At 37.4% G+C, this 24,969-nt stretch overlaps 1 protein-coding gene across 3 annotated transcripts in view; it reads right to left on the reverse strand.

The window, feature by feature from the left end:
• Positions 1 to 24,969, reverse strand: part of gnal (guanine nucleotide binding protein (G protein), alpha activating activity polypeptide, olfactory type) — a 54,551-nt gene that overhangs the window by 25,652 nt on the left and 3,930 nt on the right. The window contains exons 1-5 of one of the 3 annotated variants that reach the window (XM_041991635.1): positions 23,762 to 24,501; positions 12,014 to 12,086; positions 10,619 to 10,673; positions 10,329 to 10,448; positions 3,812 to 3,909 (exon numbers count right to left, since the gene is read on the reverse strand). In XM_041991635.1, coding sequence (XP_041847569.1) covers positions 3,812 to 3,909; positions 10,329 to 10,448; positions 10,619 to 10,673; positions 12,014 to 12,086; positions 23,762 to 24,278 — 863 coding nt within the window. In that variant the 5' untranslated portion in view covers positions 24,279 to 24,501. Of the gene's footprint in view, positions 1 to 3,811; positions 3,910 to 10,328; positions 10,449 to 10,618; positions 10,674 to 12,013; positions 12,087 to 12,346; positions 13,144 to 23,761; positions 24,502 to 24,969 lie in introns of those variants that run through there. The other 2 variants (XM_041991636.1, XM_041991637.1) reach the window with 2 other exon arrangements.

Genomic DNA, 24,969 nt, shown 5'->3' on the forward strand with positions numbered 1-24,969 from the left:
ATGCATAACTCATAATCAAGAAAATAGGATTTCAAAAATTAGATCTGGGCACCTAAATCAAGCTTCAGCACCACCATACTCACAAATATGATCTGGCATCAACTTTATCACTGTCCAAGGCCTCATTCTCATTGTGACTGTGTCACACAGCTGTTTCACAGCACCATTTCTTCACTAAGTCCCTGAGACCAACATCATGAACATCCAAGAAAGCTCTCCTCTGGCCCACTCTCTACTGCTGCAGCCTGGTATTCCAGCCATCACTTCATGGGCATATTTACATGAGGGAACTTCCTAGGACCAGGCCAGGAGTTCTAATTTGCGTGTGAAAAAAGCATTTGATTTTGCCGTTGACACATCCAAGGCATTGCAATGGTACTGGCCTGCCACAGCTGAAAATAGCTCATAATCAATCAACTGGCAGACACATATCTGTGCTCTTAAAACGTATAAATGTGCAATGCAGAGGGCAAATCAATGTGTGACAGGATTCCAAAAGCATCGATATGGACACGCTCTTTGGCATAACAAGCTCTCACCATCGGCCCATACTTATTTCCTGTGTCTGTATCCAATGGACCAGCCAGCATTAAGCCTGCTGGAATAAATATCTGCAGTGGAACAAGGTCTGTGAAGGACAATCCAGATGAAAAGGCAGAGGTATATCATCTGCCTCCACAAAATCTTAATGTGACACACTTTACCAAAATTGTATCCAGCTAGATTTATAATTTTTAGAGATTTTATGACAAAGCTTTGATTGTGAATATGCAAAGATCCTCTGTTCCTCCTACACACCACAATATGTAAGCCAACTTCCTCTTTAATTTACTCTGGATGACTGAAAGAAGTCCGATCACATTCATGATCTAATACAGATCCTGTTACATGAACAAAATGAAGTTAACATTTCATACAAAAAAAAAAGAGGACACCTGAAGAAGGCTAAAGTAGAAGAAGAATGAAAGCTTCTCCAGTTCAGTCTAGGAGTATACAAGTTTAAAAGTAGCAAGTGCTTACAAATAATACCGGATACACTATGAAAGGTCCTCACACTCAAAAATACATTTGCTTTAATACAACCGGTGTCCAGTGTGATGAACCTTGCTCCTTTCCTTTTAACACAGTTGGCCGCTGAAGCTGTCTACCAGTGTTTCCAGTTAGACTAGGTGAGCGGTCATAACAACAATAAATGTCCATGTGCCTGTGTGGTCATTTACACACAGATGAGTCTGATACCAGGTAGGACAAATTATCTGTGAATGTCTTCCATCCACAGAGTTCATTCACAGGTTAAAACTAAGAGAGGAAGTAAGTGAGAGGCCATGTGCTTTGACAATTTCCAGACTTCAGTCTTAACCGTTTCTCCCCCTACAAAAGCTTTTTTTAAACTAACGACAAACTAATGTATTTTAATAGTTATCGTTTTTATGTTATTTTCTGATAAATCTATAGCATTACATCCCACACACACCTAGACAGACTAAGAAAAGCATTGTGGCATTAATAAAGCAAAATAACTGATGATAAAAATACTTAAAATGCTAAGTAAGTACAAAAAAGAAATTCTAAAACTTCTAAACTCTACCTAATTATAATTAAGAAAGAATAAATTAAATGGCTTTGTTTGACCAAACAGCACAACAGCCCACCAGCTGTTAACCAATCAGGAGCTGTGATGTAACAGCCAGAGAGGCAGTGATAGGAAGACAGCAAGAAGGGAAGGAGAGAAGAAATCAAATGAGGAAGAAAATATAATGATATTGAAGCAACAGCAATTTGGCAGCACTTTAGATTTTGAAAAGTAGATGTAGGATTTAAAGACAAAAGCAGATCGACTGAGTTCAAAACCAAAGCACACACCAGAAAACCCACATTTGAACCGCTAGTACTTAATTTAAATCCTGTATGCCATTCATTGTCTTTATTTTACTGTGTTAATGTTTACTCATGTCACAGGACAGCCACGTTATCACTGCTCCAGCTAGCTGCTGAAGCACTGATAATAGTGATTTTCGTCACAATATAGAATACTCTTCCAGATTTCAACATTCAGAGAACTGCTGCATATACAGATTTGTAACAAGGAAATAATATAGGTCTGAAATGTGTACGATACCACAACATTATATGATGTCATTGTGATACTGGGATAGTGTCCAAAATAAAACCAACTAGCTTGTTACATATTGTGCACAAACACTGACTGGCTGAGCAGAAAAGACAAACAGACCATGGATTGTATCAGCTCCACCTTACAGTTTCATGTGACTTTCCAACCATCACCTGACTATCTCTCTGCTGGCAGCTGCTTACAGGCACCGCAACATAGCAAGACTTGACCATATGTCAAATTTATGTTCAGGAAATGTAAGATATTGAGGAAAATAGTACTACACCATCACTAAAACTTTTCTATGTTCCATCCATAAAACACAAGCTCACAAAATGGCTAGCAACCAGCCGATATCCGAGTACTGATAAAGCATGCCTTTGAATGAACCTGCAGAGATAAAGGGAGCCAACCTTTGGGACAGGAAGGGACTACTTCCAGTGGCCCCTCCCCCCTGAAAATGGACCATGTACATGCCATCATATTTACATGTGAATCAAGAGGGGAAGCAGAAGGAGAGCAGTGTAATCAGTGGGTCACTTTGCATATCCAAACTTCCTTTTTCAGGCTACAGAGGGGCCCTCTACTGTGTCCGAGGTAGAGCAGGAGCCTTCCACGCAAAGATGGAGCCACGGTTACATGATGTTCTTTTTTTATTCTGAATTTATCATTTGGAACTAAACAATTCAGAATTAAAGTATTCTCCTTCACGTTTACAAGGAAATAATCATTCTCAATTAAGGATTACATGGAGAACACGTTTATTCTCCTTTATTCAATTCCGCCTAAAATCTTTGTTTTCGTCAGCTGGGGAGAAGGGAGATGGAGTACTGTATTGTGACGGGACAAGGGAATGAGCATGCACAGAAAGCCTGGAATTAATTAAAAGCGGAATTGAAGATCAGAATAAACCAGCCACTTAGTTCAGATTTAAGTTTAATTCGGAACGGTCATTTTCCTTCTGAATTAGGTGTTCACAAGGTCATTTTTAATCTTTTTCAAGAAGATTTAATTTTTATTCTGAATTAAAGGGGAGTTAAAACTCTCATGTAAACGTGGCCAATGTCTCTACCTTGCCACACTGCAGTTATCAGCATTTCCCAACTACACTATCTAAAGTACAATTGTATTGAGAAAACCTGAGCACAAATGATAGTGAAACTGAAATCATGACCCACATAGGTTTTGTAGACCAAACCTGACAGCAAAATGAAAAACTGGCTTTAACTAAAGCGTCATTACGTCATTACAGTTTTTACAGGTTAATGTTACATCAATACAATGAGTGTGACTCTGACATTTTAATGCAGGTCAGATCAGGCTTTGCATATCGCCATGGAGATATGTCAAATATGCTGACGTGAGGAGATATATGTATAATTTTCCACAGGACATCTACAATTGTTGCTTGACGTGCCACACCCAGAGTAAACATATCTCAGCCATATTCATATATGACCTGACACCAGCACACACCACATAGCTTTCACCTCAAACAGGACACAAAGAGCACAAACAAAGAAATGGTAGAACTATAGCTTACAAGGTGCAAAAGCTTAAAAAACACCGACTTAACCTCTTCTATCTGTCTTAGAGCTGCTCAAACAACCATGTTCATTCACATGTGCTCATTAAAGCTCCTAATGTAAAAGCTCAAAATCATAACACCAGAAATGTTATTTAAAAGTTTTAACTTACTATTGTGCGCAGTCGATGAGCTGGTATTCATTGGACCTCTCAAAGCATGCTTTCACTCCTTCATCGTCCCACAATTTCTTTGCATGATCAAAGAACTCCTGAGGAAAAAGAAAATAACATTAGGAAACAAACACACTCTAAAACCAGTTAACTATATAATGTGTGACCATTTACAAGTTTACTTTCACTGTTACTGAAATCTGCAAAAACTCTTTAAAAAAAAAAAGAAAAAAGTAAAAACAGCACAAGGAGCACCCCAAAACTTTTGTAACTGCCTGTAATTGAGATTTGCTTTGTGGTAGTTTTCCGCCCGGCACAGATAGCTTGTTGAGTGGGAGGAAGAAGAGAAACCAGAGAGGAAGTTCATTCAGAACAGGCATTTTGGGGGCAAATATGTCTTTAGTTTTCCCTTGAGAATAGTTTCAGAATTAATACTTCATTTGCCAATGCACAGTAGCCCGTTACACCTTTGGAATATCTGAAAAAAAATGCTCATAACAATTTTGTAAAAAGCAGAAAGAAATGTTTAGAAGAACATTAGTTGCATAAAAAATGAAAGACTTTTAGCCTGGAGGCAGCTGGACTTATCTGCAAATCTGCAGGGTCTAAATACACAAGTGCTCTATCAGGATGCAGTGCCATCATACATGATCATCCACCATGCATACCTTCACTAAATCACCTGGAAAGGACGTGCTTCAAAGTAACCAAATATACATATACAACCAAATATATATAACCAAACATACAATATACCAACTATACAAACACACACACCTTCACAACTCAAGCACTGTAAACAGGAAGGTGAATTTTAGTAAACTTTTTTTTAAACTTTTTTTTGATCTGACTCTAGAGGTAGGACTAAGGTGGTTGTAATTTCAAGTCACACAATGACTAAGACATACATATAATTGACAACTTTTGTTGTCATCATGCTTCGCTGACTGGCATGACTATTTCAGAGCACCAAAAACAGGAATTGTACTGGCTGAGAGTGCCTTCACTGATGACTCTAGCCAACAACTTGTATTTGAACCCTTTTTCACAACCAAAATAGCAGGAGAGCATGAAGAAGCCTACACAGCCTGTGGGCCATGCTGTTGCACTTGCAGTATGCATTTAAAATATGACACTTAATGCCACTGTGTGTCTTATCCCTGAATGGCAAAACAATCCAACAAAACATATATTTTAGAGTCCACTTTCTACAGACATTTTAAAGAGGAAAGGATAATCTCCCCCACAGTTCCTGTATCTTCTGCAAAAACACACTTCAACAAGAGCCAACCCATTTCTTGTAATGTTGGTGACAACGTCCTAAGAATTATTTGCTCAAGCACTACAACTAGTAGGAGCTGGTAGTAGAATATCTTGCTCAACAGGTATGATTTCCAGATAACGCCACAAGTCAGAAAGACTGGGCACAGTTCCTTAAGAGTTTGTCAAATTTAATCAAACCTATGGGATCCTGCTTTGCCACGTTGCTGCACAAAACTTGGTAAACACAGAGTAGGGTGATAAATCGATTTAAATGACTTCGCATTTGCAGTTTATGACGATTTCTTTTAATGAAAATCAGGATTTTTTTCCCCTCGATATGAACTGACAAAACCTCAATATATCAGACTACTTACAGTACAAGACAAATCCTTGTGCTTGAAATGTAGTACAGCTTAATCTTGTATATATGACAGTGCATTGTTGTAGTTACATAGTATTTAAAAGAGCTACTATGGGAGCTGTAGCTTTTTAAAACAATAACACTCCTCTGTTATCTTTAAAAGAAGTCAACCTGAATGCCATGTCATTCTTTTCTTACCATAAAACGTGCATGCCTTTCAGTATTGCTTCTCTTTCTAATATATGAATGAGGCACTGCATTAAGAGTCTTATTCACAGGCTAATTTCACACACACACACACCAAAAAAAAATGCTGTAAAGTCATTTAAAAAAAAAAGTTAATTTCTCTCCCAAAATACATAGATTTTAACCTACACTCCCGCTGTGCAAAATCTATCCATAGGCGCAATGCTGTAAGTGACTACACATAGTTTTAGTGCTTCAGCTGACTTCCTGTTCCTGGACAAAGCAGAGCATTATGAGAGGAACTCATCTCATCAATGACTTTAAGACATTTCCCAGGACTCTCTGTATGCCCTAAACAAAGATGATTGGGCTAACATCCCGCGTCGCCGCCTGTGAACACGTCTTTCAGATGGGCTCCTCCTCTACCCTGGTACCACCACATGACTCTGCACTCAGCACTGGCTCTGTGCTCTGACTGGGGAGAGAGGGTGAAAGTAGCCCTGAACCAGAGAGAGAGGGAGAAGGAGCCTGATAAACGATCACATGCTCCGGGAGATCTCCTCTCGGCAGATCCGGTGATTAAGTTAAACATGGAGAAAATCCACTGATCCAGTCGTTACAAGTTTCACAGAGATATTTATGTGTGTTTACACTTATTTTAATAGATTACAAACTTCAGGAAGAACCTGAACACTTTGATGCTATGATGTCACATATTATAAGTATAACGTTACATGAAAACATAACACATCCATACTTTGGCTCTCTGCAACAAAACCAACTACCTATTGTACCAAACTTCTGATTAACAAAAAAAAAACAACTGGAACCATACGTGCTTTATTTGCTTCCCCTTCAGCTGAAGTCAAACTTCAACACTCAGCTCAGCTGATATGAGCGAGATTCAACATAGCAGATTACACTCCTGCTACTAGCTTTACAGGTCTCTTTAGAGTTTTACACCAGGAGACATGGAGGGGCTTGAAGCCCTGAAGAAGGGCCCGACTAGCCTAGTTAGGGCTTGGTGGGGCAAGGATGAAGAGTAGAGGGTGGAAGGGGCAGAGAAGGGAGGAGGGGAATGCAAGTATGGTCCTCAGGGTTCTTTTCCACAGAGGCGTGTGACACTGGGCCTTTGAATAAATGTAGTGTGTGCTGCAGTGCCCTACAGAGGAACTGATAACGCAGAAAGAGACCAGGAGGGAATTTGCTTAAACACAAGTTTTGTTTTTTGTTTTTTTTTTTTAAACTCTTTCCTGTCTTCTTAGTCTGTTTCCACTCCCACTTTCATCACAAGCCATGAGATGCTGATTTTCTTGTGCCTCTGCTAGTACCAACTTTCAGCTCAGACTTGGTTTAATCAAGTAAAGTTTGTGATGTAATGTCAATTGAATCATATAGGTCAGGCTGACACGGAACAAAATGGCCTACATTTCATTCAACTTCTCAAAACAACACAGTGAAGCAAATGCCTTGCAACTTCTTTCACAGGGGTTGCATTCTGCAGAAAGCCTTCGCCTTAAAATGTACAGAAACAGCAAAATCACCACCTCTGCAAACCTCCATCCTGAATCATCCAGACTACCTGTTAGCTACTAAGGAAACTATCATCTCATTTATTGGAATTGAATAGTGTATCAGTGTTAGATAACAGTCACCCGACACGACGACTTTCATGGGTTATTTCAGTTAAACAGTACAGACAAATTTAGCTTGAAAAGAGAGCAAAAAGCAAAAGGAGAGGGCGCGCTGCTGTTCATCTTTCATAACGTGGTTCCAAATACAGATCAGCCTCCCATGCCACCCTCTGCCCCACATCAGGTATCCTCAAGTGATCAATTAGAGGAAAAACAAACTTCTAGGACTCAAAATGTTCCACAGAAGGAAATCCCTAACAAGTTAACATCAAAGGAATGCTGGAAAGGTGTTACGCTGGACATATGTAGCTGGAAACAAAGGGACCAAATGTCTTAATCAAAAGCAATAATTGTAGATTATTGTGTCATCTTACATCAAACAATATTAAAAAACAAAGAGGACAAACTTCTGTGGGCCTAATCCTGACTCCATTGTCTGTGCTATATATAAAACGCATTAACAGGTTTCAAATTATACTCAGTAGTGACAAAACCTAGTTCTGCAGTAAAATGACACACAGTTACACAGTAGTCAACATGTCTGACAGTGAAACAACATAGTAAAGCAAGAGCCAAGGCTCATTTGAATTTGCTTCACTTCAGTTGACAGACACTGTCTAGTGGCTAATGCTGCTACAGCTGCGGCATTTGTTTCCATTTGCATAGACGACAGTTTGCATCGGCGCTTACTGGTCCATGGGTCTGTTACGCCAAGCTACCATAGGACAAAATTTCTAAAAGGGAAACTTTACTATGAGCACTAAGCAGCCATCAGAACGGATTGTAACATGTAAACACAGTACAAAGAAAAAAACAGCCTGAAAAAATTTTCAGTCCCTAAAGTGCAAGCTAAACTAAACTTTTGCATTTTAACAATTAAAAATCAACACAAACTCTTTGTTTAAAAAAAAAAACTGTTCTTTGATTTTATATGTTTACTGCTCCATCGACTGTAACTTAACAAGCCAAAAAGGTAACTGAGAATATACTTTCTGCTATCTTGATTACGGACCATCAACTGTGAAATGTCATGACCCAACGCAGCTAATGCCATGACTTCACAACACTGCGCTCTATTACTCAACTATCACTGGGTAATGTAATAATTATTCTTTAAGTTCCAAACCATAACCACATCCAGCGACTGCTCGATTATTCAGAGGAAAAATTATCTTAAAGCTTCTAATGATTACCTGAAAAATTATTGTAGTCAAGCTAAACTCATCTGAGTTTTTACGTTGCACTGGATATTAATTAAAATAATTGTAAATTTAGTTTTAAACACTGATTATGTCACCTTTGGCTCTGGGAAAACGTTACAGAAAGTTTTCACTCTTTTCTGACATTTCATGGACAAAATCCTTGACATACATGAGTAATTACCAGAGTAATTGATAACTGATAAATAAAACAGCACTGCTCTGTACAAAATGTCATTCTGATACATGCTTACATAGCAAGACATGTAGTCAAACCTAGAGTCACAGATTGTCTGCTTCTTCTTATCCGTCTTAATACCTTATCATAAAACATGACATCATCTGTTCAGAATTTTCTCAGCAAAATATGCTTCCACATTTCAAAAGGGCGCCACCAGATGAAAGCCACAGGTTACTGACTGGCCCTGTTCCTGATGTATTGGATATCATGCCTGGTGACACTAAGTGACAATGTAGTGGTGACACAAGCGAAGCCTGAGACTGCTGACAAGCACAGTTGCTCCAAACAGAGCCATGTTGTTCCCTTTGGCTTAGCCGGGCATGGGAACTCAACGCCGACTCTCCCCATGGCCCCGGCCCTCACACAACACAACATCATAACAGTGAGGGCCACTGCTGCTCCATCAAGAAGTTAACACCCAACTCCTTCTAATGGATACTCTTGTGATGTAGTCTTACATAAAGCGGCTGAGAGGGAAGCTGGGAAACAACATGATAAGATGTAAGATGGCAATGCAGAAACAATAGCACTTTAAGGACAAAGCGTTGCTGTACAGTTTATGATTGTGTGGATTAGACCTGAATACAGTTATAATATCCCCAAAAAAAGATAATTACTCCACAAGACTTCAACAATTGTCTGATTGTAAGACTGTCTAAAAAAAAAAAAAAAAAAAAAAAACTATGAAAAAACGAGACTATAACTAAAAATTTACCAATTTTCTTTATCAAATTTTATCATTGATTCACAATTTTCACAATCTTCAAATGCTGTATTTTGTCCAAAAATCAGAGAAAAGTAGCAACTTCTCCTGTTGAAGCTGAAACTGCAGACCTTTTCTCTTACAAAAAAAAAAAAGACACTTATCAGCTGATCACCTGTGATCAATGCAAAAAGAAGTAATGCCTTTTGGATCAGTTCTGCAGTTTTGAATGGTTTAAGTACTACAACAACATGAAAGGAATGGAAAGTTCTGTTAGATCTAAAAAAGTGCAGATCAATACACCAAACAGAAATTATAGCCACATATTTCTCTCACATGAAACATCTGGTTAATACCTCAGTGTGGTTCCAATAAAAGTACATTAACAAAAGACATTCAAATCTCTGTGAGTCTATCTATAGCCCTGTTTCAATTAAGTCATTTCTGCTTTTTGGGTGATGCAAACTAGTGTTAAACAAGGAAGACTTTCAGAATTATGTAAAACATGATCTACATTTCCAACACATGACCTTGTGCTATCGAATGGTTGATCACACACTGAAATGAGTCCCATGTGCTAAACGTCGCATTCAAATCCACATACAGTTATGACAAGAAATCAAACTTTAAACGAGATCCTTAAGTTAATAACTATCTGTCATTTTCAACTTCATTTTCCTGAAGCAAAAGACAACGAAAGAAAGAAAGAAAGAAAGAAAGAAAGAAAGAAAGAAAGAAAGAAAGAAAGAAAGTTAGAGCTGACAATCCTGAACTATGTCACTAAAATCTACATTATCAGACGTACTGTTCAGTAAAACAACAAAGCCCCACCATCACCAAGTCATCTAACATCCACAAACACATATTCAGAAGAGAAAAAAAGACATTTGAAGACATACAAACACATAAGAACTTCATAAAACGTCTTACCTGTGAATAGTCAAAATCAGAGAGTGGTGCTATGCTTTTGATGTATTCGATTCTGAATTGGTCCTCTGGATTGGCTAACGGGACTGGGGGTATTAAAGTGCTCATTGCAGACACTATAGTCTATAAAGCAGAAGTTAAAAGAGGAGACAAAAACATGCTTTCAGCAGGATGACTACAAGAATAACTGTTCATATCTCTGTATAATAATCAATAAAATGGGATTACAGTGGGATTCTGTGTAACAACAGAGTCACTGAGCACATTTGGTAGGTGATGCAGATGAAACTCACCACTATGGCATCCTTCACGTTTTTCCGAATATCTTGGACTTTCTGTTTCTTTTCTCTGTATGGAGACAGAATGAACACACGAGGCAACGATTACAAAAACATTAATTATAGTAAATTACAATAGTTTTATCATCAAATTAGTTATAAATTAGGTGGAGCTAAGTTGGACTGCAATTTATTACGATTCAACACATAGTTTAGGGGCCTCATTTATAAAGAAGGCTTATAATCTTAAATATTACTTAAGTGGAAAACCACATTGATGTAGTTATTTATAAAACCTGACTGACGTGAAAATAGAATTGATTTTCCTGCTGGTCACGTAGGGGTACTGCACAAGTCCAAGCCTATGTTCATTTTTCATGCAAAACTCTGAGGAATTTATTATAAATACAACTTTTCATGAACAGCTATTCTTTTTATCCCCTTGAACAATTAAGGTATGAGGTTATTTTTTTTTTTATATCAGCCACAGCTCTCTTGTAAGCCCCACCTCAATCACTGCAGCGGCGACACGCTTCCAAGCTGTTTGCTTTGTTTGTCAACCCACTATTTAGTCCATGGGAATAATAGGTGCTCCCTGGTTTTTAATCGTGCTCTACCATAAGTGATCCCGACCTCCATAAAGTTTGTTTTATCCTCTGATCCACGGCTAAAGAAGTAAGATCCAAATTGATCTTTAGATTTACTAATCAGTTACAAACTGGATTCTGGCTTTTTATGTTCAGCCTCTTCTATGAATTACCCATAAACACAATGTCACTTATTATCTTAAACCAAACTTCAAGTAAAAACCATAAAAACATTCTGGTGGGATTCTGGTGAACAGGTTAAACTCAAAGGTGCAGCCATTTTTCCTCTCTCTCTCTCTCTCTTGCTCGCTCTCTTTTAAATCTTAAACGTCCAAAATCTTGCCTCATATGCTTTAAGATCATGCTTCCCATGAATAATCTAAATAAATATATAAATAAAAGTATTTTCATACAGTTACATGACTAAGGCCCGTTTAAAACAGACCAGTTGAGATCAATGCCATGCAAGGCCTTGCAGCAAAACAAATCATCAATAGGCCTGTGTCGATCACAACCTTTCACTCTCTTGCATGAAAGAGGAAACTGACTTATATGCCATCTGTGTGACACTGAGATCCTCACATATGTCTGATTACTGCACACGAAAAGGAGGAGGAGAAAAAAAAAAGAGAGAGAGACATTAGTTGCTTTGCATGAGATACAGGGCCCAACAGGCGCTGCAGTGCCTGGGGAAAATCCATTCGCAGGCTGTACTCTGGCCTCGACAGTGTTATTCATTAAGAGAAGAGCCATATAAATAAGTATTAATGTTATTTTGAGCCGTTAATGTTGCTATTTAATAAGCGTACTGAATAGCACTCACTCAGCGTTGAAGCCGTTGACGTGTAGAATCCTCATCTGCTTCACAATGGTGCTTTTTCCGGACTCTCCCGCACCTTCGAAAACACACCACAAAAATAGAGAAAAATATCACCAAATGACCTCAAACGGGGGCATCCTGGTTAGCGTAAAAACCCAAGAAATGTTTAGGAAATGAACCCAGTTAATTGTAGGCTCTGGACCTTCGCTTCCATCAATATCCACCCCCATGACATATTATTGCAAGCGCTGTCAAATGGGGCTACGTGTTCGGTAAACGAAAGGGATTACGGTTAGCTTACATTTCAGATAGCCATCACATATAAATCAGCCTTACCCAGTAATAAGAGTCTGTGTGTTGCTTTATATGCTTGTCTCTCCTTTTGCAGCTGTTTTTCTATCTTTTTATTAGTTTCTCGTTGTGCCTTTTCGTCGATGCGTTGATCTTCAGTCTTGCTGTTGCCCAAACAACCCATCTTCCGTCGCCCTAACCCTTCCTTGTGGAATCGTAACAAATATAAAGATGACACCTGGGATGATATTGTGGTTTCGAAATAACACCAGAATGAGTCTACTGTAAAATAAAAAAGGGGGGAAAAAAAGAAAAATCTCGGTGAGGCTTCTCCGTCGGAGGGAGGAATATGTTCCCCGTTCCAATTCCGCTTCAGCCGCAGCCGACCGTCATCCAAACCGACGAAGAATAACGACTCGCTTCAGCGAAGAAATATCAGAAAAATATACATAAATAAGAGAGAGGGGGTATTTCAATTTCTGGGAATCCAGTCAACTGTTTCTATCGCGTCTCCAGCCCCTCTCCTCTCTCACTGTTTTTTTTTTTTTTTTTTTTTTTTTTCTATCTGAATTTCTATCAGTATTTCTGTCTCTTTAACTCAGCACTGCCTCTCTCTGTGGCACCAGGAAGTAGCCGTAGATCGTGTAGGTGGAAAACAAACCTGCGCTAAACTGTAAAATTAACAACCCGCGCTCAAATATAATTTTATAACTTGTGTGGTAAAGGAGAGAAAGGCCATTCCCGATTTAGTCCTTCACTATCCTGGTATCAAACTAATCGACAAAAGGGGAGGAAGCCCGTACGCCTCTGTGCTGCTTTACATGAGGGGCTGGGTCTGTCTCTCTACTTGTTGGCTTTCAGTTGAGAGATGGCCCTGACCCAAACTGGCAACCCATTTACTGTATCCGTGTGCACTCGTTTTAGGTCTGGCAACACAATATGGTAGCCCAGATTTAAATTAAAGTTAGTGCTACAGCCGATATTTTGCGAAACGACAGCATGTAGGGTACTTGTATAGTCACTGAACAAAATGGTTCCTACCATATTTTTCACACATTATATGATTTATGCTGTTTGCACTGCTTCTTTATGTATAGGTAAGATGCTAAGATTTAAAGTTTATAGTAAATACTGTACTTGCATTCTATTTTGGAGATGTTTTACTTAAGTATTTGTCATATAATCCTATCATGTTAACTATTTTACCATAAGAGGTGTGAAAGTAAATAAAACACAGCAGAGCTACTCCACTACAAGACATGTATCTTAATACACTTAAATTACTACAATTACCTGACACGTGCAATCTCACATTTCAGAACGGTGCATATATTATCATTGGATTACTGAAACATTAATTTGACTATCAATTTAATGTTGCTGCTGGTAAAGCTGGGGCTTCCTTTTAATACTTTATTTCATAAGTTTTTAAAGTGTGAGGCAAGCCTCCCTGGAGAGAAACTCAGAATGGTTTCACGGAGGAACGGAAACATTAAATTAGATATAAGAATAACACAAATGCATGTGATTCATTTTAAAACCCAGTCAAATTAGTTCTGAGGGAGTGATCATTTTTCACAAAGTCAGAAACTAATAGATACCTTAAGACAGATCATTTATGTATTTAGCCTTCATATTTAAAACTGCAATATGCAGTTATTTTGACTCACTTGCGGGATTAAACATCCTAACAACTTATCCTTGAATTTAGCAAACGACAAAAGTTAATACTTTTTCCCCAGATTGTAGCAGAATTTCCTGTCTCAGGCTTCTAAACTTCCTTTGGAGCATCAATCTAGTCTTACCTTCATAAAAACTAATGTATTTATGTATACTTTGTTATATTTGGAATTACTAATCAATATTGGCAGAGTAACAATAATTGAGCAAATTTCCAGCCATACTAACATTAAAGCCAAAATTTTAAAAGACGCATTATCATCAAAAGAAGAAAAAAAGTTTATTATGTGTTATGTTTCATCCGTTTTTTAAACCATCTTTATCTATTTAGGGATATTCTATGGTGACTTTATTCTATGCCAAGCTATCAAAAAGACCAATGAGAGAAACAAACATGCTTCCAGTCACTTCTGGGGTAAATTTAGAATTACAAATTAACCAAACATGAATGTTTTTCGTCTGTAAGAGGAAGCCAGACAAAACTGATAACATGGAAATGTGACAACATGCAAATTCCACAAAGAAATACCTCAGCAGAACCTGACTGTAGGGCAACAGCCCTACATAGTCCTAAATAGCCCTAAATAATGAGTATACTCTTTTACATAAGTCTAAAGACTAATAAGTACCTAAATCAGAGAAATTTACCAGAGTACCAGTACATAACTGTATATAAAGAAATTAGGTTCATACAAAAAAGAAATTCTTGTAATTTACTCTAAAATAGTACAGCAAATTTTATACATAAACCCATGACATTTCTGAGATCTCTGTATTTTACTCAAGTCTCTTTAGTTCATGGTTCATATAACTTTAGCTTGCTTATCTTCCACAAATATCATTTTTATCCTGCTGTATTCATTCAACAGGTACAGCTACTTCTTAGTTGTAATGCACCACTCAGGAAAAGAAGCAATGACCTTCTTACTCTGTCCACAAATCATGATATAGTACTAAGTATTAATCAGTAAAAGTAAAGAGGAACTGTTTTGTGTGTAAAATTAAGCCTTATATCATTATTATTGATACATTTGGTTGTTTATTGAAACGCGTGTCATCATATGTTTTGGCAAAGTAATCATGAATGTGACAGAGTACATGAAATGTACTTTAAAATAACACCACAGTACTGGGGCTATTTAAATGTCAGTTTAACGTAAATCATGAAATGGTACTATAGCTGAAAAATAAGAACATATTCATTGTATTGTTTTCTTTTTTTTTTTTTTTTAAGAATTTCTACAAAACTTTCATGCAATTTATTTAGGAAGTATTGTACTTTGGTACATTGAGCCTGAAGTAAGTGAGTTTTATTTTAATTAAATATTACTTAACGCTTCCAAATACTTTAAAAAATACTAAAACAAGCCTCCAGTCACCAGCAACAAAAATAAATTCTTATTATACAAATATATAAACTACAGCATTATATTAGGTGGATAATGGGTACTTTTCTTTAACAAAAGTTTGTCAAAGTACTTAAATAAATTATTAGTATCTTTCATAATTACAATGAGAAGAGTAAAATACTGAGTGTAGTTTAACATTCGCCCAGACCAACAGTTTTCCAACCGGAGCATCAGCCGCCCTTTAAGGATTTTAGGATGAGTGAGTTTACTATTTTAGACTTTCTTCTCATTTCTAGCCATTTAATATTACCTCTTTCCACCACTAAGGATGACTCAGATAAATGAGTCTAAGAAGCAAACAGGGTGGAATATTTAAATATGGCAAATGATAGCTTTTGTTTTCAGAGGGGGCCGGAGCCTTGCTACCCTGTAACACAAATCACCTGGTTTTTATTCTAAACTTACATCAGGCTCTCGTTTTCATTTTGCTAGTTAAACAAAAACATAGAAATCGCACAAGTAACAAAATAAACTCATAAGATCCACACAGAGCATGGCCCTACTGTAACATAGCAGGGACACATAAGGAGATAAAAAATTCCATTTAGGTCTTTTACATCACCATAAAGATGTAATCAACTCCACCACAAAATACAAAGTCCAAAGAGCATAGCACAAGAATATGTTAATAATACCTTAGGCAATAAGAAAAAGAAAAAGTCCTATGTTTTTTTTTGGTGTGTGAAATTCCAAAATGATCTCATAGTCTTACAGTGTTTCGGGACAAAGTTAACAAACCTCCATGTCATACTGTACGCCACACCTTAGCAAATAGAAAGAGATGTTCAGAATAAATAATTGCTCAGTAATTCCCTGTTTACTCATAAATATTTACCAGCCAATCCTACCAAATCAGCCCCAATTATAGGTCACCACAAGATGAAGGTGTTGTTTCAGGGACCAACCATCTGAAAGTTTAGTTGCCAAACAGTTCACTTGACCTATAGAGAAAAGTAAATCTTCTTCATTTTAATTGATGACATATGTTAAAGTGTCATATCTACAACAGGACTTGAGCAACAATCGCTTAACTCTGACAGTGAATGTCATGCTTCTGTAAAGGAAACAGAAAGCAGTGTGACTGTTGCATTTATGTTTAGCTTGCTGTGGCTTCCTGTTGAACAAAATACAAGGTTTTTCGGGGGTGAACTTTTCACTAACCACTACATTACTAAAACTACGGTTGTGTTGTTTTTAAGTGACAGTAGTTGTATGCAATCCATCCTGTTCATTAAAGAGCACGTGATTAAGGTTAACACTGCTACTCTGTTGCATTTGTGCCCTTAAAACTCATAAATGTGCAGGACACATGTACTACAATCACTTATAGGCCACTAAAAAGCTCACAGAAACCAATGGCTTATTATTTGTATCAGATATAAAAAGGAATTAGGCAAATGTGATGGAAATACAAGTTTCACATAGTGAAATCAGTGTAAAAAAAGTTGTGCAGTATGCAAATCCAAACCAAAACCCTGACTTCACCTGTAGCAGTGTGACAATAAAGCTTCTATCAGTCCTCTGATACCAGAGAATGATCCAGTCTATCCGCCTTAAAAAGCAAGGTCAAAACGAGTGACTGACCCACATCGCCCTCTAGTGATCACACTCAGTATTGCATGAGTGTTGTAGATGCTCTCAGCTCCCTATGAATGACACACAAGTAGGTTTTGCTGCATAAATTATTGTCCTTTTAAGGAAGCACTGTCTCATATTTATATTTAGCTTGCTGTGGCTGCCTCTTATCGAGACTAAAATGGTGTGCTGTTGCTTATTTGTATTTTAACTCCCTTTTTAATCAAAGGTCTGCTTTTGCTTGTAACTTGACTTGATGAACAGTCATTTTGGCGAGTTTGACACCAAATGTGTTTTCACATTCATCCTCTAAAGGAGGGAAATTTCATCATATAAGTATGAATCTAAGTCTAATTTTTAACAACTATGGTTTTAAAATAACTTAGATTATATGTTTTATTTAAAATAATAAGGTCAAAGATTTCACATGTTTAAGCTGAGAAATTTCATAAAAGTTTTTAAAGGAATTCATACTTATTTTTAACTTAATGCCAGTAAAATGTTTAAAATACAATTAAAAAATGGGTCCTGCTAAAAAAGAAAGAAAGAAAGAAAGAAAGAAAGAAAGAAAGAAAGAAAGAAAGAAAGAAAGAAAGAAAGAAAGAAAGAAAGAAAGAAAGAAAGGTAAAGAAATAAATAATACATGGTGGAACATCTCATTGTTGGATGATATGATAACAGATCAGAAAAGGTTGCAAAGAATTTGGAGGTTTCATCACCTGCATCAACAAGTTAAAACCTTACCCTTTAAACTAAAGAATACTTCAGAACTGTTGCTTCATCTTGGACTGAACCCATTTAAGATGGACTGAAGTTAAACTGAAATCATGAGTGCTGAATCCTCCACACAGCAGAGGAGAGGGAGCTTTAATCAGCATCTGGGTCGGTATGGGGATGCATAAGTGCAGTTAGTAACTCAGTCCAATATTTTGCTGAACATATTGGATTGGATGCTGCCATCCAGATGACATCTTTCTCTGGGATAGTCTTGCTAATTTCAGCAAGACAATCCAAAACACATCCTGCAGATATTACAACAGCACTGAATGCAGGTGCTGAACTGTTCTGCATCCAGATCATTTACCCACTGAAAACATTTGGTGCATACTATGAAAGAAAATATCAAGTTAATGTCTTGTACTATCAAGCAGCTGAAATCTTCCATGAAGAAAGAATGGGAGGACATGTTGTTTTTTTTTTAAAAAAAAAAGAAAGAAAATGCAACAGTTTTGGTAAAAGAGGGGATGCGACACAATTTTAAACATTACCTTGTACCAACCTTGTTGACATATGTTGCAGGCAACAAAAGATAAATTTAGCATATATTTTTTTCAAAATAGAGCCAGTACAACAATCAGTTTAACTCTAATATGTTGTTTTTATATTCTATGAACTCAAATACAAGACCACATTCTGTTTGTGTTCATGTGACACAGCATCACAACATTTCTTTGGATGGGGTTGAAGTTTTTGAAGGTCCAACATGCAACAGAAGACTGATCAATCAGCCAGTGTGTAGTGAGAACCGACTTTTATGCAATGCAAAATTATCCATCCAGCAGCAAAATTTCAGCACAGATCAACAACATATGTAGGTGGGTGGAGGGCTTTGATTCATCAATATGAGATTTGTAAGTAATACAAGGAGTTATAATTAATAATTTCGGTTTCTGGTGACATTCGTGTGCTTGTACAGATTTAAAAGATATTTTCGCATCTTCTATTTTATCAGAAGTAAATTTTGATTTCAAAGTTTGACACTTGCGTCTATTTTTAGACCGTCATACTTAAATAGCAAAACGGCAGCCTCACCTCCAGTGATTGGGGGTTTAATTCCCACGGACTGGCAGTGTAAGACCATAAACCAAAGTTTTTAATCAGTTCTCGGCAATGCAAAATTACATTTGGATCTTTAGCACAGGACTGCATGCTAATACATGCTAATACATACAGACAAAAATAATAATCATCAGCAAGATGTTATAACAAATGCAATAACAACTGCACTTTAAAGAGTTATTTTCTGTACAAGAATCTTCTCCACTTATTTACTGACCCAGACTATAACTGAAGCATGTACTGTATAAACGAGGCACACATCCAAATGATACCGAGCTAAATTTAGCCTCCTTGAAATGTTTTTCCTAAAGCTGGAAAGAACTTTACAGCTCTCTCTGTGGGGACAGAAGCTCTTGATAAAACATGAATAATACAGTATGCAAACGTGGAGAACAGGTCTAACCCAATGTCCTTCAGATGTGCTGTGGTTTCCTTTGATGTAAGTAAGACAATTCCCATCACAGCTCTGCTATCAGTATCATAAATATGACAATAACTTATGTTCCAGTACCTCCTGTCGGTGATTACATTAACTGGAAACTCAGTGAGTAGCAAAGTTCAGCAATGGTCAATGATAAAACTCATTTAGGCCGAAGCAAAGTTCACCCGACTACTTGCGTTGGAAGAGGAGGGACAGCAGGCCTGTGTTGTGTGCCTCTGCAGATGAGTAAGTGTTTCCTAAATGTGCTTTTACATGTCAGACAGTGGCTCAAAAAACAAACAAATAATAAAACAACACATGACATTTACCACTGACTTCCAGCAAGCTATTCACCAGCCCTGCCTGCTACCTTCTTTCAGTAGTTTCTGTCAAACGCAGCACTGCAGCCAGTCTGTTGTTCAGGCCCATAGAGGTGATAAGACTGAGATATGAAACGGCCAGCTAAGGACTTCTAGAAAAGCTGCTACAGATATTATCACAGGCCAGTGTAGAATCTGATCCAAAAGACCAAACAATAAAGTAACTTCCTCTCCAAAAAATAATAGGAACTTGCGCTCCAGTTCCCATGTCTATTCTTGCAGTCAAGTATAAAGTCTTTAGGAACTCTATTAAAAGACGCGAGAGACATATGTAACAGTAGTTTTGTTATTACAACTACAATTAACGTGCACAGCGTTGGACCCACAGTCTATTCAAAAAGTTGAATATGTTCCCAGGAGTCCAAGTCATAACTTGTTGATCAATAAGTTTTGATTTTTAACTTGGGGGAAAGAAATGTTCTGAGCTTCTAAAACACAAAACTGCAAGTTGTATTTGAAGGCATCTTAACTCTACTAACTCTGCAGATAGTGTTAATTAGATTTTAACAACCCATCTGTACTGCAAGTTTTACTTGAGTGATGTTCAGGACCTTTTTGGGAATGTGCTATTAAACTGACTTCTGTTATAAATGAGGGGTACAGCAAATTAATATTTTAATTTGATCAATAAACTGATTGACAGTCAGTCTCATAAAAAAGATTAAATGTCCACTACATTTTCCAAGAGCCAAAGGTTGTTCATTTGTTTTGACTCAAAATCCAAAACTCAAAGTTAACATTTTATACCACAAATGACCAAGAAATAGTAACATTTACCACATTACATTTACCAACATTAAAACTATTTTTTTTCTACCATAATGAATAAAAATCTTAATTTTTACAATTTCACTTAAAACACTATGTATTTCTTTATCAACCCAATTTACTCTGAATCACTGCAGCTTAAATAAAGCAAATTTACTACATTTATTGGTAATTAGAGTCAATAGAAAATGGGTATGAGTTGGGTAAATTAACAAATATGTCTGCTGAAAAGATTTTTTATTTTACTGAATACTGAGTAAACATTTGAATGTTCAAAGCATCAATAAATAATCTTTTGTCAGCTATGTAACTAACCTCAGACCTGCAATGCCAACATGTTATCATTAATATTCATTAAAAAATAATTTTGCTGATATTTGTAAATTGTAATTATATAAAAAAAAACTTTAACATGTATGCAGTGAGAAAGCAAAAACAAATGTGCTTCAGTTAAAAAAATGGGATTCTCATTTTTTCATTCATAACATAAAGTTAGCATTACTTTACAGAATAACTGCAGCAAATACAAACAGATAAAGTGACCCAGATTAGCTAGCATATGTAGCCTTGAAATGTAACACTATTAGAAAGGTGTCCACTTTCAGAGGAACTCAAACCACTTCGGTTCTCTAGCATGCAACAGGAGTCCTGCAGGGCATAAAGTCCCAAAGGCCTCTTCAGAAAAACCAGAAATGGCCTGTGGCTCGTGTTGGTTGAGGTGCAGCAGCGGTAGTGTGACTCTATAGAGGAAAACAGAGCCACGATGACACGTTGAAGTGGCACAGTAACGCGGGTCAAACATGCTGTGCATGGCAGCATTCAGCAGAAGCTCATAGAAGAATGTATGACAGTTCCCTGTGAGACTTCATTAGGATGAGCCATTTCTTCCTGTGTGTAATTAGTGAGAGCTGTTTACTCAGGAAATTAAACTGGTGGCCATTTATTATGCAGAGAAAAGAAGCTGCACTTTTTAGAGTGAAGCAGAAACATGCAGTGTGGCATCAAGTGTAACAAAAGCAAGTGGGGTCTGTTTTTACTGTAAATGTATCAACACTTACACATTTTTTTCTTAACAGCAACGCCACAATGACACTTAAGTGTCCGTTTCTGATAAAGATTGTCTCTACTGAAGTCTAGTAGATATATTTTTGAAAATCATGGGGCTTCATTTACATGCCTATTTTTCACTGAATGTGTGGTTTTAAAAAAACAAACTAAAAAAATCCAACTTACAAACTCAATCTGTGTAAATTATGACTGCAGTGATTAAATCATTCTTGTGTAAATTCTCGAAAAGCAGCTGGAAAGGTGAACACAAAGACTGCTGTTAATTTTAGCCTTGTAGGTTGAATAAAATAAGTTCTAACCTACTTTTTGGGCAACAAAATCAGAGAGAGCTGAACACAACAACTTCATCTGAAGACACTGGATAACAATGTGATGCACCTGACTAATCTTTAGAGTCTAAATATAACTATAGCTGATTTAGATGTAAGAATTTATTACATACAATTTATACAAAGCCTGTAATTCATGTGAAAAAGTCAAACCGATGAGGACAATAGCTCAAAAACTTTCTTGAAGAACGAACACAACTTTTTAGCCAGGAGGATACACATACTTCTACACAGCTCTATAACTACGCATTGAGTAAATATATTGGAAACATGCAACTGTTCCATAAAACACACTAGAGAAAAGATAGAACCCCTCTATTTAATAGCCCTTATTACATACACACTAGTGTGGTATGCTAAATACTCTAATTCACTAAACTGTTGTAGTTGTCAGAGAAAAGGCAAAACTCTAGGTAGTCTCAAGACATCAAAGAACATTAAACTATACCTTACATATATTTAAAGACTGTGTTCTTTTAATATAGTCACTATAGTAATTAAATAAGTCCAATTTTAAAAAAACAGACTTCCCAAATAAAAATACTGAAAACATAAGAAACAAAACAATAGACATAAAAAAAACAATTAAACTGTTACAAACATGCTGTGACAAGATTAACAAAACGCATTTAAACAATAACCACAGATCTGAAGGCCAATGAAAGTTTAGGAGGAGCAACCTCAACTACAGCTTCTTCAGTTCAGAGTACAACTATCTCTAACTAGTTTTACCAGTTGGCCAAAAGGCCATATTACTGGTGTCCATGGGCAGATTAGGCCGCAAGTTATGATAGTTTTAGAATATTACACTGTAAGGAAAAAATACTTTATGAATCCACAAGTTATATCTGGTTGTGTTCTCTGTATTATTAAATTACAAACTGGGTCTGTTTTATTTGCAAACTTGTAAACTGAAAGATTAACCCCAGTATATTTTTACTGATAGGATAATCTTGCAGTTTGTTTGCAGACATGGCTATTTTGTCATCTGTTATAATATGATATTCTTATGGGTTTCAGAACCAAGGTGGCCTCTCTGTATGTTATAGAACCTGTTAAACTATACTGAATAATGCAATATACAACTTTCTAATGTACTAATATTCTACTTAACAAAGGAGTTGGGTTTTTTGTTGTTGTTGTTTGTATTAAGAAACCTCTTTATAGGTTTGCAGTTGTAAACCAAAAAAAAAATGTGGCTGTTGTCCCCAGACATATGTTACAATGTAATAAAGGGCAATATACTGTACTCAACTTTGGTTTCTATTACTCAGTTATGGCCCAAAACCTGAAGGTTTTTTGTTCTTTAGGCAATTAAACACTAAAGTTGTATTATTTACATTACTATAACGTGGACTGCCCAAAGTCTCTCCGCCTGTTGTGTCTGGACATAAAGCACACAGCGTACGAAATACACTTTGTACATAACTGTATTACAGCCCTTTTTTCTTCTTCTTCTTCTACATGGTATAATTAATTATTGTAGAAAAAAAAAAGGGGGGGGGGGGGATACTGTAAATGAGCCAATGTCCAGGCATTTCAAACATAATCCAGCACTTTAATTTAAAAGGACTCTTTATTCTTGCTGTGAATGTGGCAGCTAATCAGAACATCTGTGGTTTCTATCTTTTTTGTTGTCACTGAACAGATGTCACACCCTTATATAATACTCTAGTAATAGTTTATAGGTAGACATGACCACATAGCCCCAAGCTAAAAGGTTTGACTGTATATCCGCCTATCCTGGTTCATTTCGACAGCTTTCATTGTTTGGTTACTGACATTTCTAAAATGCAACAAAATCCATCCATAAACATCTTCATCATTTGTCGTTGACAGGCGTAGAGGGTAGTCTTCACAGCCAAGGCATCAGATGTGGTAAATAGGCCTAGCCACAGCAGTGACATAATTTCTGGACAGGCCGGTGCGTTTTGGTTTCTATTAATAAACATCTTCCTAGTCCAACAATAACAGAGAGGGAAACAACCTACCGAGCAGCAGCAGCCGATGCGTCTGTTTATACTCCCGTTTGAGCTCCCTCAGCGCCCTGTCAATGCTTTTACTGACTTTCTTCGCCTCTTTCTCGGCCTCTTTTTCCTCCACCAACAATTTGTCCCAGTTTTTCTGCTTTTGGGTACTTGTTTTTTGCAGCAGCTGTAAGCGTCGGCCGCGGTCCTTCCCCGAGCCCTTTCCGCTGCCGCCACCTCCACCTCCACTGCCTCCACCACCCCCGTTTTGTATGAGCACACTGTCGGTACCACACTGTCGGTCTCCACGGCGGTGCACCTCGGTCGAGAGCCTGGCTGGGTCCCCGGGGCGAACCAGGCCGCCACCACCGCCGCGTAGCGACGAAGTCTCGCCGCATCCCCCGGTGTCCTCCTGGCGAGCTCCCCCGGCGCGAGTCGGCACGGCGGCGTCAGGAGGCTGGTCTGAATCCGATGTAGCGTTGGAGATAGAGCCGCTTAGGTCCCCGAAGAGCCGGGGACGCAAACTGTAGCACAGCCCCATGTTGAAACCAATATTTGCCTGTGAATGTGATTTTTCATATATTAAAAATATCCAAAAAAACAAAAAAAAATTGCAGATGCGCCACCAGTCCTAACGTGCCATCGTTACATTGGAGCTCATTTAGATTTAGATCCGATTTTGAGCCGAAAATGTGAATGAATAATGCTCCGACATTTGCTATATGTCATTTTGCATTTTCCCCAGCAGCCTTCGTTTCGTAGTTAGTGGATCACCTGATCCCTTAGTGGACACTGCGGGTCCACCTTACCGTAAGTAACCTAAAGCACAGCCTAGGAGAAAAAAGAGGTCTATCCGCCGCGCAGACAGTCAACAATCTGACTGCACTGATGTTAGGTGCAATGCATGGCACGTCATATTACTACAGTATGGCCATTTCGAGAATGCTGGTCATGATTTTCATTCCTCACATTTTATGTCTGCATGTCTAAACCAGCTGGTATCTGCTGCTCAGTGAACCTGCTCTTTTCTACACGACTGGCTATTTGCTTATGCAGGCATTATTTCCAGAGAACTTAAAATCCCATTAAAATGACATTTAAACTTCTAACAGTTTTTTGTAAAAACAAACAAAAAAACATAGACACAAAGTGTCCTTCCAGTAAACTCTGGTTTCACAAGCTTAATACTTGTCATTTAATTGTGTGACACGTTTTATTCATGATTTAATCAA

The sequence above is a fragment of the Melanotaenia boesemani genome, chromosome 8 (genome assembly GCF_017639745.1).
Source record: "Melanotaenia boesemani isolate fMelBoe1 chromosome 8, fMelBoe1.pri, whole genome shotgun sequence".
Classification (NCBI taxonomy): Eukaryota; Metazoa; Chordata; class Actinopteri; order Atheriniformes; family Melanotaeniidae; genus Melanotaenia; species Melanotaenia boesemani.